The sequence below is a fragment of the Salminus brasiliensis genome, chromosome 19 (genome assembly GCF_030463535.1).
Source record: "Salminus brasiliensis chromosome 19, fSalBra1.hap2, whole genome shotgun sequence".
NCBI classification, from domain to species: Eukaryota; Metazoa; Chordata; class Actinopteri; order Characiformes; family Bryconidae; genus Salminus; species Salminus brasiliensis.
The window spans coordinates 14673975-14689802 of NC_132896.1; the positions used below are offsets into that span (position 1 = coordinate 14673975).

The 15828-nt window shown below is 41.4% G+C and overlaps 1 protein-coding gene across 5 annotated transcripts in view; it reads right to left on the bottom strand.

The window, feature by feature from the left end:
- Positions 1–11446: 11446 nt before the first annotated feature.
- Positions 11447–15828, bottom strand: part of fat1b (FAT atypical cadherin 1b) — a 54601-nt gene continuing 50219 nt past the window's right edge. Inside the window, exons 28-32 of one of the 5 annotated variants that reach the window (XM_072663512.1) lie at positions 15189–15299; positions 14984–15041; positions 12968–12995; positions 12792–12809; positions 12303–12375 (exon numbers count right to left, since the gene is read on the bottom strand). In XM_072663512.1, coding sequence (XP_072519613.1) covers positions 12971–12995; positions 14984–15041; positions 15189–15299 — 194 coding nt within the window. In that variant the 3' untranslated portion in view covers positions 12303–12375; positions 12792–12809; positions 12968–12970. Of the gene's footprint in view, positions 12376–12791; positions 12810–12967; positions 12996–14983; positions 15042–15188; positions 15300–15828 lie in introns of all 5 variants that reach the window. The other 4 variants (XM_072663513.1, XM_072663514.1, XM_072663511.1 and 1 more) reach the window with 4 other exon arrangements.

Consider the following 15828-nt stretch of genomic DNA (forward strand, 5'->3'; position numbering starts at 1 on the left):
ATGCCATGTTCTGCGCGGAGCAACAAATCAATAATGCCCCAGGAGCCACCGAAAGGGGTTGCTCGGGTCTTGGCTAAAGCCACAGTGACACTACCATCCTAACTGATCTGCATCAATTTGGAGAGTGGCCTGCAGTTAAGGACATGGCCGAGCCAGGCTGAGCTCAGCGCGAGAAGAGAGAGAGAGAGAGAGGCAGGTTGAAAAGAGCGAGAGAGTCGACCAGACGATTTGCGGTCCCAGGACGCCGGACCGGAGGAGGAGAGGAGAGTGAGGGTCGTCACGCAATGTGGGGACAGCTAATGAAAGAGGTGGGGGAGTCATCTGGAAAGATAGATGGGACTGGTCATGCAGGGATAGAGACCGAGAGGAAGGTGAGGGGTAAGAAGGAGCAGGTTAGCGAAGGCTATGGTAATTGAACTCCCGTTTATTCCTTCGAGCTGTTTCAGTGAAGCGAGGGTGTGTGGATGGTCTTAGTCACTGTCTTGTCATAGATAATGGAGAGATATTAGGTGTCTGACACATAGAAAGATGTCAAAAATACATGAATACATGTTGAAAGGCCAAACATTAAGAAACTGCCAGTTATGGTGAGATGTGTTGCTGACCGATTAACATCCCCTGCTGGATCTGTGCAGAGTATCCGTGCACTAGTGCAGTGCAAATTGGCCGAAGGACATGGGTCGGGTAGCAACATTGCCTAGGCCGCGGCAGTGGGGTTGCTGCCCTGGCCTGCTAACTCAACCCTCTAGCCAGCAGGCTAATGCTGGTGTTAGGTTAGCATGTTTAGCTCTTAGCTGTGTAACTCTGGGTAGCCAGCCTTGACTGTTTGTTTAACTTCCTCAAAACAAGGGTATGAAAATTAGTAGGTCAGTAGGTGTCTGGCTGGATAGCTAACATAAGCTAATCTACCCTGAGCCACCCTCCTGCCTAACAGGGCCAACTGTCACGTTCATATGCCTTAACTTCTGTTAGCTTTTTATGGTTTTGTAATCAACGGGCTACCTGATCGCTGTCCTCTGCTTAATCGCGAATCGAGCATGGGATACGAAACAGATAACGACAGTAGTTGGTCTTTGTTTGCGAGGTAAGACTGAAGAAAATAGCCTGATAAGCCCTAAAGATGCAAAAAAAATGCATTCACTATGTTGTTCTTTGAAGCAGAAATAGTATGTGACTTTGCTTGGGGTGAAAAATGATCAGGTGCAGTATTACAAGCCTATTTTACAACCCTGTTATTTTTTTCCTCAGAATGAAGCATGATGGTTTTCCTTTTATTGAGGGCATTTGAAGAAAACAACAAGCTCCGCTTTTATTAGCTAGTTTACGGCACCAGCAACGGCTCATAACTGCATAGTAAAGCACGGTTTTAACACTATAACAAAAAGCACTGTAATAATAGTGTAATAATTGTGTTGCTGTCTTATCCTACGTTTTGTGTCTTCTCAGAGCGATGGATTCATTAGCAAGATGAAGAGATTACAGCCTGTGAGTATTTAGCCATGCTCTCACTCGCTCACTTCTCCGGGTTTGGCTTCTCCGAGTCAAAAGCAGTATTTCCCTTCTAATGTGGGATTAACTTCAGTTTGATATTTAGTTGAGATAGTCCAGTTAGTTTAGTTAGCGTAGACCTCTGTTTGCTCCCCCTTGGCATGTGCTGGGTTTGAGCTCGCCTTCTGCGGACTTTGGTACAGGAAAGGCCACAATCACAAGGTCTGGTTCATGCAGAAACCCGCATTCCCACAACTAGCAGACTTTCGTGGTAATGAGCTGCCCTTCACTTTCGACAACACCATATTGTCGCTGTCCAATGAAAAACATGTATCTCCAAAATGGCAACTTTACAGAAGAAGGGAAAAACCTTTGTAACTTTCAATGGAAGTCAATGAAAAAAGATTTTATTACAAGTCATTTTGGCATTTCTATTATCCAGAATTATTCACACATTGTACAGAGCAGCGTTCGGGTTCACAAAATTAAGAAAACCAAATACAAACAAAAAGCTAGATTTTGCGTTTTACCGTTTTACCATCTTTAGAGATTTTGCGAGTGGACGAAACAGTTTAGAGGTTTTGGAATCGATCCGTTTTCCAGCCCTGATTTAGTTATGCTGGATTTTCTTTTGAAGGACAACACTTTGCCATTCTATGACCCCTTTAAAAATCTTTACTTCCAACTTTCTTGTCTTCTTCTTCTTACTGATTTGTTAGGACTGCGCCCCCCGTGGATGACTCCAGCTTTTGAGTACAACTGTTGGACCCCACTGTGACTGAAAAACATTAGGGGTGACAAGTTCAGTGCAGCTGGCTGTGTATGTACTCTGCGCTGCCAAGCTATTAGGTTCACCCTCCACCTTCAAACAAATAGTACCTTGCTGTCAGGAAACAACATGTGCATTAAAACCGGACCCCTGAGGAGTGAAGAAAAATTGCATAGCTGGATGAATCCAGGTTGCTTTTGCGTCATGCTGATAGGATTCTGGCGCCAGCAACATGAGTCCATAAAGGAATCCTATTTGGTGTCAACAGTTCAGGCAGGTGGTGGCAGTGTGGGGGGATATGTGTTTTGGGCACGCATTAAGGCCCTCGATACCTCCTGGAGAACATCAGAGTGGCACAGCCTATCTAAGGTTACCATATTTTCATATTTTGATTTTCAAAAAGGGAACGTCTGGACGTGTGTGTAGGGGTGAGAGGGTGTTAAATACCTTATAGACCATGCAACTATGTTAATGAACACTAATATATGTACTCATTCAGTCTCAAGACTAATAAATAATAAATACTAATAAATAGCTTTAATAGCCTATATTGCCAAAACATAAAAAAGAAGAACTAAATATTTTGTTATTTTCTTGCAATATAAAAAAAATAATAATACAAAATGCTTAAGTACATTCTTGGCCTAAAAAGCCAAGAATGGACCAGCCCCTCCGTACCTGATTTAAGTGGTCAAAAGCTGATAGAAAAGAGCCCTTGAGCTTTAGGTATGACTCTGTTTGACCCACCATCCTTTAAGATCCACAAAAGACAAGCAGCCAGGCTTTTTTTTTTTTGTCCTGGCACCAAAGGGGTGGAACAAACTGCTGTCTTTAAACGCAGACTGAAGACCCCCCTCTTCCAAGAGTACTTAGGCGAAGTGTAGTGTAGATTACTGTGGACTCCATACTGACTTTTGGATTGAGTAGTATCTAAGCTTAGAGGTAGCATTTGGATTCTAGCCTATACAAACTAGTTACGGATATTTTCTACAGTGAAGCACTGGATAAGAGCATTTGCTAAATGCCTTAAATATGGTAATATCTTAGAACAGTAATACCAAATAGTAAAATGTTAGGCAGCAAGTGAACAGTCAGTTCTTAAAGGTGATAAAGATGTTAAAAGGTGGTAAAAAGTGTCTGCGCCGCTTTGAAAAGAGCCAAATTGTGATGTCTAGACGACTGGGTCAAAACATCTCCAAAACATCAGACAGGTCTTGTGAGATTTTCTGATATGCGGTGGTCAGTACCTTACCCAGAGTGGTCATTGATGCAATCCATGAGGCCCCACCTCACCACTTACAGGTCTTAAAGAGTCTCCGGCTGACTTCTTGGTGCCAGATACCACAGGACATCTTCAGATCTGAGGACCAACTCAACATTAGGCAGGTGGCGCTAATGCCATGGCTGATTGGTGTCAATAAGTCAGTAGTGACCGGTGAGAAGGCAGGACTTAAAGAGATGTGCTGAAAGCTATAAAGATCTGCTCTCATAATTCCCATAATTATTATTGACTTTACTTTATCATTATTCTCCAATCTGTGCTGTGAAGGTGAAGCTGACCATCAGTTAATAATCACTTTGGCATGATGTTGTGAGAGAGGTACGCGCACACACGTGCTGGGAGGACCACTGTGCCCTTGGTTTGCAAACAACACCGCCAAATTGCAGCGTCGACGTGGCAAAACCAGGACGTCTTGTTTACCGCATTTATTCTGGCCGGCAAATAACAGTGGACACGGTTGAATGGCAAATGCACAATAGCCCCTCGCAGCTGGAAGGCAGCAGGTTTATTTCTTTATTTATCCACCCATCTATCCTTGTTTCTGTCTGTGGCATGTGACTGCATGGCAGAGGCTTTTTTTTATTTCTTTCATATAAGAACAAACATGCTTCAAGATCCCTTAAGTGACAGGCAACTGCTGTAATGACTCATGCAGAGTTCATGCGGGGACACTGTGCATTTTATTGCTTTATCACCCTCTGCAGAGGACAGGTGTGAGGAGACTGCTCGGGACAATTAGTTGTGCTAAACAGCGCTATTACCACCTGGTCTCCTCATTACCATGTTTAATTGAACTCTGTGTGTTGGAGGGGAGGGAGGGAGGTGCCCATCAGAGGTGTATGGCGGGTCCCCGGATCTGCTATGATAGACATAGGATTATGTGGCTTTCAAGGTGACATTTTCAAAAAGGCAGTTCGCCTGAAAGTATGAATTAAGGCCCACTTTGTACAAGGAGACTGGTGCCCTGATTCATGCTGTACGAACAATATTGCATAGTATTGTGAGGGTGTCATTGGTGTTGGTGGTAGAGTACAGTCTGAGGCTGGTGTTTTTATGTAAGTGCTGAATGATCATTAGTAGACTTATTCGTACCAACCTTGGACCTCGTTATAGGACTGCAGTGCTTGAGACCGGGCTCGGGCTTGAGACCGGTCTTGAGACCATAAACCAGAAGTCTGGGTCTCGTCTTGGTTTTGACCTCATTTGACCTCATTTGGACACTTGCCCAAGGACTCCTATTGGTGTAACGCAGCACAGTCATCCAGACCAGGAATCGAACCCCAGTCTCCCACATGGTAGTGGTGTTATCCGTTGCACCACAAACCAACCACAGCCACATATCATCTGCTTTGGTTTTCTTTGGTCTTGTTGTTGAGTGCTGGCATTTGTCCAGAATCAAATTGTCTCTTTTCATGATGGCTCAACTGGATGTTGTTGGCTCAAATTCAACTTACTTTATGTGGTGACTTCTGATTAAGTAATAAAGAAGAAGGGACACAGAATCATCACCGTCATTTTCTTTCAAAAGTGACATTGCCTTAGTTTGACTGAGACTGTAATATAATAATAATTATGAATCTAGGCTAGAATTTTAGGCTATATATTATTTAATGAATTGTCATATTTGACATAATATATAATATAATATTATATTATATAACTATTAATATTATATCATGTATAATAAATGATGTGTGCAATTAATTACAAACTAATACATATTCTTCTTTTATTTCTTCTTTTATCCATATTTATAGGTATCAGTATGTCATGCAGTGCCAGAAAGTCTAATTGCATTTATAATGCAGCAATTGCACCTTATACACCGTATAACAGCTTCAAAATAATTTCAGTGCTACACAGTCTTGTAATAGAGAGAATATTCCCAGATGACATGCCCATGTGGGACCCAGAAAGTTTTGTCCATGTGTTCCATGTCAGCCCCACATATGGATGCCCACCAGGGTTAGCGATGGATCCAGGAGGGGTTAACCATAGGTTGTACACTTTTCATGGAACCTATTCGGGAAGCCAAACAGCTTCCCAGTAACAACACATGTACAAACCCATGCCCACTTGGAACCCAGCTAGCACATGTTCCACCCATGTGAGCCCCACATGAGCATATTGGCTGGGTTGCCACTTCAGGCACAGAAAGCTGCTACTGCACTTGTTCTATGTGTAACTTTGATGGAGCTGCGTGAGACTTCTCGTGAGAACTGCATAACGCAGTGTAATCACATCATATTTGTGTAAAATCCTGTAATAATACTCATTGGGCCACAAGCTTCCAAGCTTTTACTTCAACTACTGATTCTGTATCTCTCAGCTTGTAAGCAAATGCATGTTTAGAACTGTCCATGAGGGGGAGCTCAAAGTGCGACCTGTACTGTATTTATGGCAATGATATAAGGATGATACAAGCAAAAGTAAAGAAGCAAACTTCATACACAAACCATACATTTGCTGATTTACTACATTTGGCATTAAACAATTTAATATTAGAATTTTTGCACATATTTTCCTCAACAAAAAAATCTCCCGTCTTCCCTCTCAAAACCTCTACTACCATAAAAGCTGAATGGCAGCCTAGATCATTGTGCAAGAGAATAGAAACCCACGTCTGCACCTCGTGTAGATTGAATGATTGAGCGCTATGCTTGCCTGTTTGATAGATGGACCTGTGTGATGGCCTTGCTGTCTCTTCTAGGGCTGCTAAAGCAGTGAGGTGTGCATAAAAGAAGTCGAGGCGCTAAAGCAGCCTGACCATCTCTCCCCCAAACACACACACATACATGATGACATGTCGGCCTCAGACAGGGACGTCCTGTCACATTGTATTACACGCACGCGTCCTTTCCCCTCCCCCGGGCCAGTGTCAAAACATGTCAAAGCATTTAAGTGCTGTCACTGGCTCGCCTAGCGATTTGTAAGACTCGTTCAAGTGTCGTCCCGCAGACCCGGGGCTACCGCTATGGGTATTTCTTTAATTTCCCACACAGATTTCACTGCATGGAACTGAAAGTTAGAAGCAGCCATGGAGGCATAGTACCTTCTGTGTAGTACCATCATTAGTCTTCAGTACACTCCTAGCACTCTTAGGAATCTTGCTATAAAGAACCATTAAAAAAAGGTTATTTAAAGCATTAATATGGAGCAACTGTACCTTAAAATAACAGCTGATAACAGTGACAGTGACAGAATAACAGTGAGTTATTCTCATGCCTCACTGACTGTAATAGTAATAGTAATAGGCCAGAACACTGCTACTGTAACTTTGGTGAAGCTGCACAAGACCTTTGGCGAGAACTGTGTAATGCTGCTTAACCGTCGAGTCATATTCATGTAAAATCCTGTTATGCTACTCTACCGTCTCAGTCCGCAAGATTCTTAAACTTCAGATGCCGGTTCTGTATCTCTCAGCTTGTCAACAAAGGCACATTTAAAGTGCAGTATGTATTAGTGCAGTGGTGTAAAAGTGAATTACACTCCCCCTCCACAACTGTAGGGGGAGCAAGAGTACAAAATACCAGTTCTTGCATACTGCTGCTTTAAAGAACCATATATTTTTTTTAGCAGTTATGCATTCAAATGGTTCTTAGAGTGCTTTTGGACCACTACCGTTACTAAAGAACCTTTAAACAACTCCACTTTTTAAGGGTGCAGATTAGAATACACATGTTGCCACTTCAAATACATAGATCTTCAGTAATCAAAGATATGTAAGGATTGGAACTGATCCAAAAAAAAAAAAATTTGTGAAACAATCTAAAAAAAGGGTCCTAAATAGTACCTTTATAGTATAAAGGATTTTTGTAAAAATAGTGGAACCCGTTTTGGTGCCATAGACACACAGATGTGCAAATGCACACACAGAATCAGCTTGTCTAGTACCTGAGTCTAAACATGAATCTGTTGGCACCATGCCTAATGCCACCTCACTAATGCTCGCTAAATGCAATTAAATCTTCACAGTAATCCTTGGGCTGTAGAGACAGTTACTCCAACAAAGGCAGGATTTAAACTCATTTTAATACTCTTAATTTTAGAAGAAACTGTAAATGAGCATGTGTCCCTATACTTTTGTCCATATATTATATAAGACAGAACTATTGTTAGAGGCAATTTAAGCAGGCAAAGAATCATTTAAACATTCAAATGGTTCTTTAGGTTGTCTACGGAGCCTCAATCTTTACCAGAAACCCCTTGAAGAACATCCCTCCACCTTTCAAAGGCATTTAGATAACCATTCACACCAGTATGCGGTCAGTAAATCCATCAGGTCTTGTTCGCTACTAAAAGATTATACTGCCCTCTTGTGTCAAAGCTTGCTTGTTTGTGCACAACATAACCGGCTGTTATGTAAGTTTCTAATGTCATTTATTCCTCTGGCAATTCGCTTCACCCTTCTGAGCCTTTGCATCCTTTGACACGCTCAATATGAGCCCAGTATATAAGATTTGTCAATTAATTGACAAGCAAACAGGCTTGAGACCATAGCCTAATGTGAAGCTGCCACTTTTAATTAATGCAGACCATAACATGTGAAAATGCAAAAGCAATCTGTGCATTTTGTTGAAATCTTCTGGAAAACAATCACTGGTGCACTGATGGCAGTAAACAGCAGACATAGGAACACATCACATGCACACACATTCCATTACACTGGCATTCGTTTTAATGAGGGCTGTTTGTCAGCATGATAGTCAGTCTCACTACTCCTTTAATGAGCAGAGGACTGAGCAGAAAGTTAGACATTTGTCTGCGACTTAACTGCAGAAGCGATCTGCTAATTTTTGAAAGGGTTGGACAAAGCTCAGTGGTTCAGAATACTGAAGGTGCTGAAGTGCTTTCATGCTTTTTCTTCCTTAAAATGAAAGGCTCCTCTTGTGAGAAATGATCCTTCAGTGGTTATCTCTCTAATGGCTCTATTGAGAATATCTGATATTAAACACGGCTCATCAAGCTCAGTGAGCCCCACATTTCACGTCCTCAGAATAAAAATTTCAAGCGGCCCTAATAAGACTGCTTGATTGAGTACCCTAACAGAGGTGGGCAAATTTTGAAAGCTAAATCGGAGTCTTACCTACTGTGTTAATTGTCCTCAGGAGATGTCCAGTGTCCTTAATTTTGACCCCTGTCCTTGAAAACAGCACAACCGTGCTGATAAGACCAGGTCTAGAGCAGTTATTTTGGAGTGCCCTATGACCAAGACTTAAAGTGCTGTTAAACATGCATGTGCCAAGTGCTGAGATGCATAGTGCATAAATGTCTCGAACGCTCTGCTGACTCTAACTCTAACATGCTGTTAGAGCTGTAAACTGCGGACTCCATACACTGTGTGCAGAATTATTAGGCAAATGAGTATTTTGATCACATCATCATTTTTATACATGTTGTCCTACTCCAAGCTCTATAGGCTTGAAAGCCAACTACCAATCAAGTAAATCAGGTGATGTGCATCTCTGTAATAAGAAGGGGTGTGGTCTAATGACATCAACACCCTATATAAGGTGCTTAATTATTAGGCAACTTCCTTTCCTTTGGCAAAATGGGTCAGAAGAGAGATTTGACAGACTCTGAAAAGTCAAAAATTGTAAGATGTCTTGCGGAGGGATGCAGCAGTCTTGAAATTGCCAAACTTTTGAAGCGTAATCACCGAACAATCAAGCCAACAGGGTCGCAAGAAACGTGTTGGAAAAAAAAAAGTGCAAAATAACTGCCCATGAACTGAGAAAAATCAAGCGTGAAGCTGCCAAGATGCCATTTGCCACCAGTTTTGCCATATTTCAGAGCTGCAACATTACTGGAGTATCAAAAAGCACAAGGTGTGGGATACTCAGGGACATGGCCATGGTAAGGAAGGCTGAAAAACGACCACCTTTGAACAAGAAACATAAGATAAAACGTCAAGACTGGGCCAAGAAATATCTTAAGAGTTTTTTTACGGACTGATGAAATGCGAGTGAATCTTGATGGGCCAGATGGATGGGCCTGAGGCTGGATCAGTAAAGGGCAGAGATCTCCACTCCGACTCAGACGCCAGCAAGGTGGAGGTGGGGTACTGGTATGGGCTGGTATCATCAAAGATGAACTTGTGGGACCTTTTCGGGTTGAGGATGGAGTGAAGCTCAACTCCCAGACCTAATGCCAGTTTCTGAAAGACACCTTCTTCAAGCAGTGGTACAGAAAGAAGTCGGTATCGTTCAAGAAAAACATGATTTTCATGCAGGACAATGCTACATCACATGCATCCAAGTACTCCACAGCGTGGCTGGCCAGTAAGAGTCTAAAAGAAGAAAAAATGATGACATGGCCCCCTTGTTCACCTGATCTGAACCCCATAGAGAACCTGTGGTCCCTAATAAAATGTGAGATCTACAGGGAGGGAAAACAGTACACCTCTCTGAACAGTGTCTGGGAGGCTGTGGTGTCTGCTGCACGCAATATTGATCGTAAACAGATCAAGCAACTGACAGAATCTAAGGATGGAAGACTTTTGAGTGTCATCGTAAAGAAAGGTGGCTATATTGGTCACTGATTTGTTTTTGGTTTTGTTTTTGAATGTCAAATGTTTATTTCTAAATTTTGTTATATTGGTTTACCTGGTGAAAATAAACAAGTGAGATGGTATATATTTGTTTTTTATTAAGTTGCCTAATAATTCTGCACAGTAATAGTTACCTGCACAAACAGATATCCTCCTGAGATAGCCAAATCTAAAAAAACCCCACTCCAACTTCCAAAAATATTAAACTTTGATATTTATGAGTCTTTTGGGTTGATTAAGAACATAGTTGTTGTTCAATAATAAAAAGAATCCTCTCAAATACAACTTGCCTAATAATTCTGCACACACTGTATTAATGCCTATGGAAATCGATTGGAATGCCATAAAAGCTCCTGTTGATATAATGTACAGGTGTCCCGAAACATTTGTCCATATAGTGTATAAAATCTTCTTCCTGGTCAGAGTTGCATTGGGCCCAGAGCCTACCTTGAATTACCGGGTGCAAGGCAGGAATACCTCTTAGACAGGGCACCAGTCCAGAAGGTACCAGACACACTCATTCACTCAGTCACACACTTAAGGGCAATTTAGCCCTGCCTATTCACCTGTCATGTGTGGAAGACAAACCACCTCCCAAAAGCCAGAAAAATCCCCTGAGAAATCCCACACGGACACATGGAGAACACCAAAATCTTGACAAACAGCCACCTGAAGCTGTGCAGCACACACACACACACACACACACACACATATATATATATATATATATATATATATATATATATATATATATATATATATATATATATACTTTTTAAATCATTTCTAATGACAACATTGGAAAAATCTGTCATCAAGGTGTCCATGTTAACCAGGATAAGGAGAATGTTGCAAATGAACCTAATAAAAGAAAGAAAATCCTGGGTTAATTGGCTTTCAATTAATCATTAACAGCTGTACCAGATGTACACGTCATATGTAACAGTGAACACTGCATTTTACTTCCTCTATGTCCTGTTTGTACATTCAAAGACACACTTTTCTGAAATCCTGCTGGAGTGGGTTTCCTTTCGTCCAGTGACACTCACAAAGCCCCTTGTGGATGGTTTTTAGACTGCTGAACACAGCTTTCTTATGGCTTGTGATTATATTGTTTATCATTCTCATTGCAAATGAGAAAACCCAACCATTAAATAAATTTTTCCACTTTTTAAATAAATTTGTAATACATTTTATCGGGTAATCATGACAGCCCTATATTTAACTTTGCATATTTAGCCAAAAAGTGTCCCCTCATATTCTTATACAAACATTTTACTCATGAGTCCAAAAATATTTACTGGCCTGTTGTGTAATAAAAAGTGCAAATAACTAAATAATAGCAAACTCATCATTTTATTTCCTCTACCTAGATGAAACACTTTCCACAGGACTTTTGAGCAGAACAGTACAGTTTTACTTGACATTTTACATTCACTTATGATGTGTGCGTTGCTTCTTCAAAAAAGTAGTGATGAAAATGGCACATGGTGAACGTAGCTTTCTACTTAAACACAAAGACAACAGCATATAATCCAGAGCTCCCACTGGTCAGTCAGAGCCATCCAATGCACTCCATCACTTCACATTTCTCTAAACATATCAGACGTTTAAGGAATGTGACTACAAAACACACTGAGCACACACCAAACCATAAACACTAAGCACATCACAACAGCCTTCAGTCTGCAGAGTCTTTCTTCATCATCGGTGTGCTGATACTGTTAGACCAACCCTCATTAAGACTTTTACGGTCATGTACCATCAGATCCACTTCCTCAACACTAGTTGACAGGTCTGAGAGGGACTCAGCGGAGGTATGCAACACACTGGGAAGGGTGCCTTGGTCCTCTTGCCTGGCACTCCCACAGTAAATACTGCCTGGCCGGAATTCAAATGGTCCTTCAACTGAACCCTGAGGCACTCCTTGGATTGTTTGATTAGGCTGTGGATGATCCAGGCTGTGCTGCTCCTGACTGAATGTTGTCAAGCTCTGTCCTGGTGCCCAAGCAATGGCTGTTTGGGCCTGTGGCCAGGCAGATTTGTCCCTGCACTCTATATGGGAAAGTAGGTCATCAGGAGGAGAATGTTCGGGAGGTGGAAGAAAGTAGCTTTCGACATCATCACCTTCAGCAAGGTCATCCCTGTCAGGAGCAGGGGTTCTGGGGTATACATCATTAATGTCAGAGTACATGGAGGGCATTTGCACAAACTCATACTGAAGGAGGCTCTGAAATCCTGGAACCTGAACACTGTGCATCCAGTCTGAGGTGTCCCAGTGGTAGTCTGTTGAGATGTTTGACACAAAGTTAAGCATTTCAGTTCAATCATCAATGCCTACAGACATGAAATCATAAACACAGTTAACAGTTAGTGATGGATAACAAATTATGCATACAAAGGAAATAGTGGTCTCATGCAAAACCATACAAACAGGAACCTAAGAAACCCAGTGTGATGCTACAGACTGTGGAGACTATTCTGTTAGACACATGTTGCCATAATGGCTTGCTTAAAATCTCCTATGTGAAATCCAATGTTTAGATATCGAGGCACTCTTAAGGTCTGAGGCAGTTAGGAGTCAATGTGAAACAGTGGAGTTCATTCACAGGGAACTGTTTAATTTTCATTGTCAAGGCTTATTGAGCTTGCTGTGCTAAGCCAATGAAGCATGCAAGGCAGGGCAACAAATCAGAACTCACAGCCCTCACGAGAGTCTTCTAAAGGGGGAACAAGGAAAAGATGGGAGAAGAATGCATGTAGTTTTAGAGTAGATATAATGTGGAATTAAAAACACTTAGAAACAGGCAGTTAGTAAACATTCAAGCTAGTTAATATATAAGTCATTAGAAATGGATAATTCCTCAAGTGAACCTACTTATTAACAAAGTCCATCATTGTGGAAGCTTGTAAAAAAGGAAAGAAAGAAATGACAATGAATTTATTAACAACAGCAACAGACCAGACTACAGAGGTGGATGTGAGTTGTATACAAACTAAAATCTGATGACTAGAGCTGGGTGTCGAAATTCTGTACTTTTAAGAAATAGACGGGGTTGTTTCAGTACCAAAGATAATCAAAAAAAACTTCTAGGGATGTCTCAATCTGATCCAGGCATATTTTTCATGGATTGGATATTTTAATCCCAGTCCAGTTCTGTGTCGTTGTATTAACTACAGTGTTCAGCATTATGAGACATTCCCATGCAGGACATTCATGAGCATGGAACCAGTTTCTGGGTGGAACACACGTTTGTGAAATGTGGTTCCACATTACATTTGTCAATCTTCACACATACATATAGTCTACGTTCATTCTGTGTATTCTCTGCAACTCAACTTTAGTCTTCGTAAGTCTGCAGTCCGTAAATACACCCATGTCTCTCCACACACTTTCTTGGTTTAAGCCAAACCCACTCTTGAACAATACCCAGTGCTACTGATGAATGAACTAAATTTAGTTGGAAATACAAGTGATATTGGGCCTCATTCATGAAATCTTCATAAAAACATGAGCAAACTATGCGCAAATTACGAGTAAAAAAGACCTTCCTGGAAATCCTCCACCAAATTCATGAACTCTGCATAAATGCCAGAATGAGCACCATATAAGGATGCTTTTAGACTGAGGAAATCACAGCAAAAGGTGTTCAACATCTTTAATTTCATTCTACAGATTTGTTGCTGACTTGGAATAGCGAAGCTGAGTTACAGTTACCTTCTGTGAGACATTTGACTATCAATGTGGTCTTTCATAGAGGTATTGTAGAAATGCCTTCAGAGCTGTAGCTGATCTTTAAAAGCGTAGGGCTGTCATGACTGGCTAGGTCTGACAAGGAGGGTGAACACTCGCAGGGGATGGTTCGATGCGAGAGAGTTTATTAACAAAACAAACGGATAAATGTAAGAAAAAGCAGCAAAGTACAGGGCCAAAGGAAAAACCAAACACTACCGTGACAACACAACGTGGGCAAAGCAAAACACACACCTGAGACTGGAGGAACTCCGGGACCTAGGCTAGTGTAGAGGGAATGAATGGGATGAGGAACGATAATCTAAACCAACAGGCAGTGCCTGGGGAAACTCGGAAAAAACTAAAGCTGCAGAACCCGTCGGTTAAACGGCATGAGTTACACAGACCTGGTAACGAGGCTCGCCCATGAACAATAACAATAACATGATCCTAAAGAGTGAGAGTGTCTCTCCGACGACCTCAAGGTTTCTTGGACCGTACACTAGAACGCCAATGCACGTGGTTGTTCGGCACACTGACTACGTTGAAGATGTTCAGTATATTCGACTTTCGGCAAAGAGTAGCTAGCGCTGGCCCCTTAAATACCTCACATTTGCAGGTGCACAATCACACGCACCAACAGGTGAGGGCTGATACATTCCTGATCTGTCAGCTGTCATCTCCCACTGGAATGTTCCAGTATCCAAGGAACCAAGCACGCACAACATCTGTACCGGTATGGGAATAGTGCGGGATATGTGGGACTCCCTTCTCAAAGCTGGCTCTAAAAGATTGTACTTACAAACATACTGAGACTACAAACATTATTAATTAATTATTAATTAATCCAGGTATTTATGACCAAAAAAAAGAGTTTTACGAACAATTTACACACAGATTCATTTTGCACGGGTTTCATGAATGAGGCCCAGTGTTTCTAAACTACAAACATCACTATGAAGTTGCTACTATACATTAGAAGAATGAACAGCTCTACAGAGCACAAGACAAATAGAAGGACAGTGATCCTCGGTCTAATAAAGGTCTAAAAAGGTGACTCGTTAATGCCATTTGGTCACAAATCCGACACACACATACATGCAAAGACCCTAACTAGAGGATCTTTATGAAATGACTTTCTGTGTTTCTCACACCACTTACATTCGTGCCTTGTCTGAGCGAGACCTGGACTGGAGCGCAGATTTAATCCATATGGGAGCTGAAGTGATCACCAAGAGAGCCAGAAATGTATCTTATGGTGACAAATTACTCTGTACACGCTGCAGCTAAACTGTCCATTCTGTACTCGAATAATTACTAATTAACAAAGTCTGAGCGAAAACAAACAACCTAGGTGGCAACTTACTGTTATCGTCCGTAAACTGGAAAGAATAAGCAAGGCCTTGGGTACTTCCTCTTTTGCTGGCCATTCCTTCCTCTTTTGTTGACAAGTTGGAGTTTGTGTCTCTGAGATTGTCTGAGGAAAAAGAAGGAAAATGTCCTAAAAAATCCTTGGATGTAGAACTGTATTTAACTTGGCATAGTTTTCCGTATATGGAACTGACATACCGTGAACCTCAAACCCTATTGTGTCTTCATTGAAAAGAAAATCTGGCATAAACAAAACAGGGCTAGAAAACACACACCTAGCCCACTAATGAAAGCCCTGCTAGCCGTAGTCAAAATTGGTGAAGCAGTGAAATGCAATGGCCCACCCAACCGATCATGTACATTCTCTATAGACTGCACACCAGCCCGAGAGGACAGAGAAAGGACAGCAACACTTTCCATATGAAAATTAATTAAAAAATAATTACAATGGTTTTTATGACAGTGCTAAAAACTATGCTATGCTATGCTATGCTGTGCTACAAGGGTCCGGTGACCTCGCTCGGATATAGGGGTATACTACTTTAAAAAAAGATAATAAAATTGAGCTATTTTTAAATAAAGCTTCTAAAAATCTAGACTAAATCTGTGGTTAAATGGTTCCTCCTGTAGGAGTG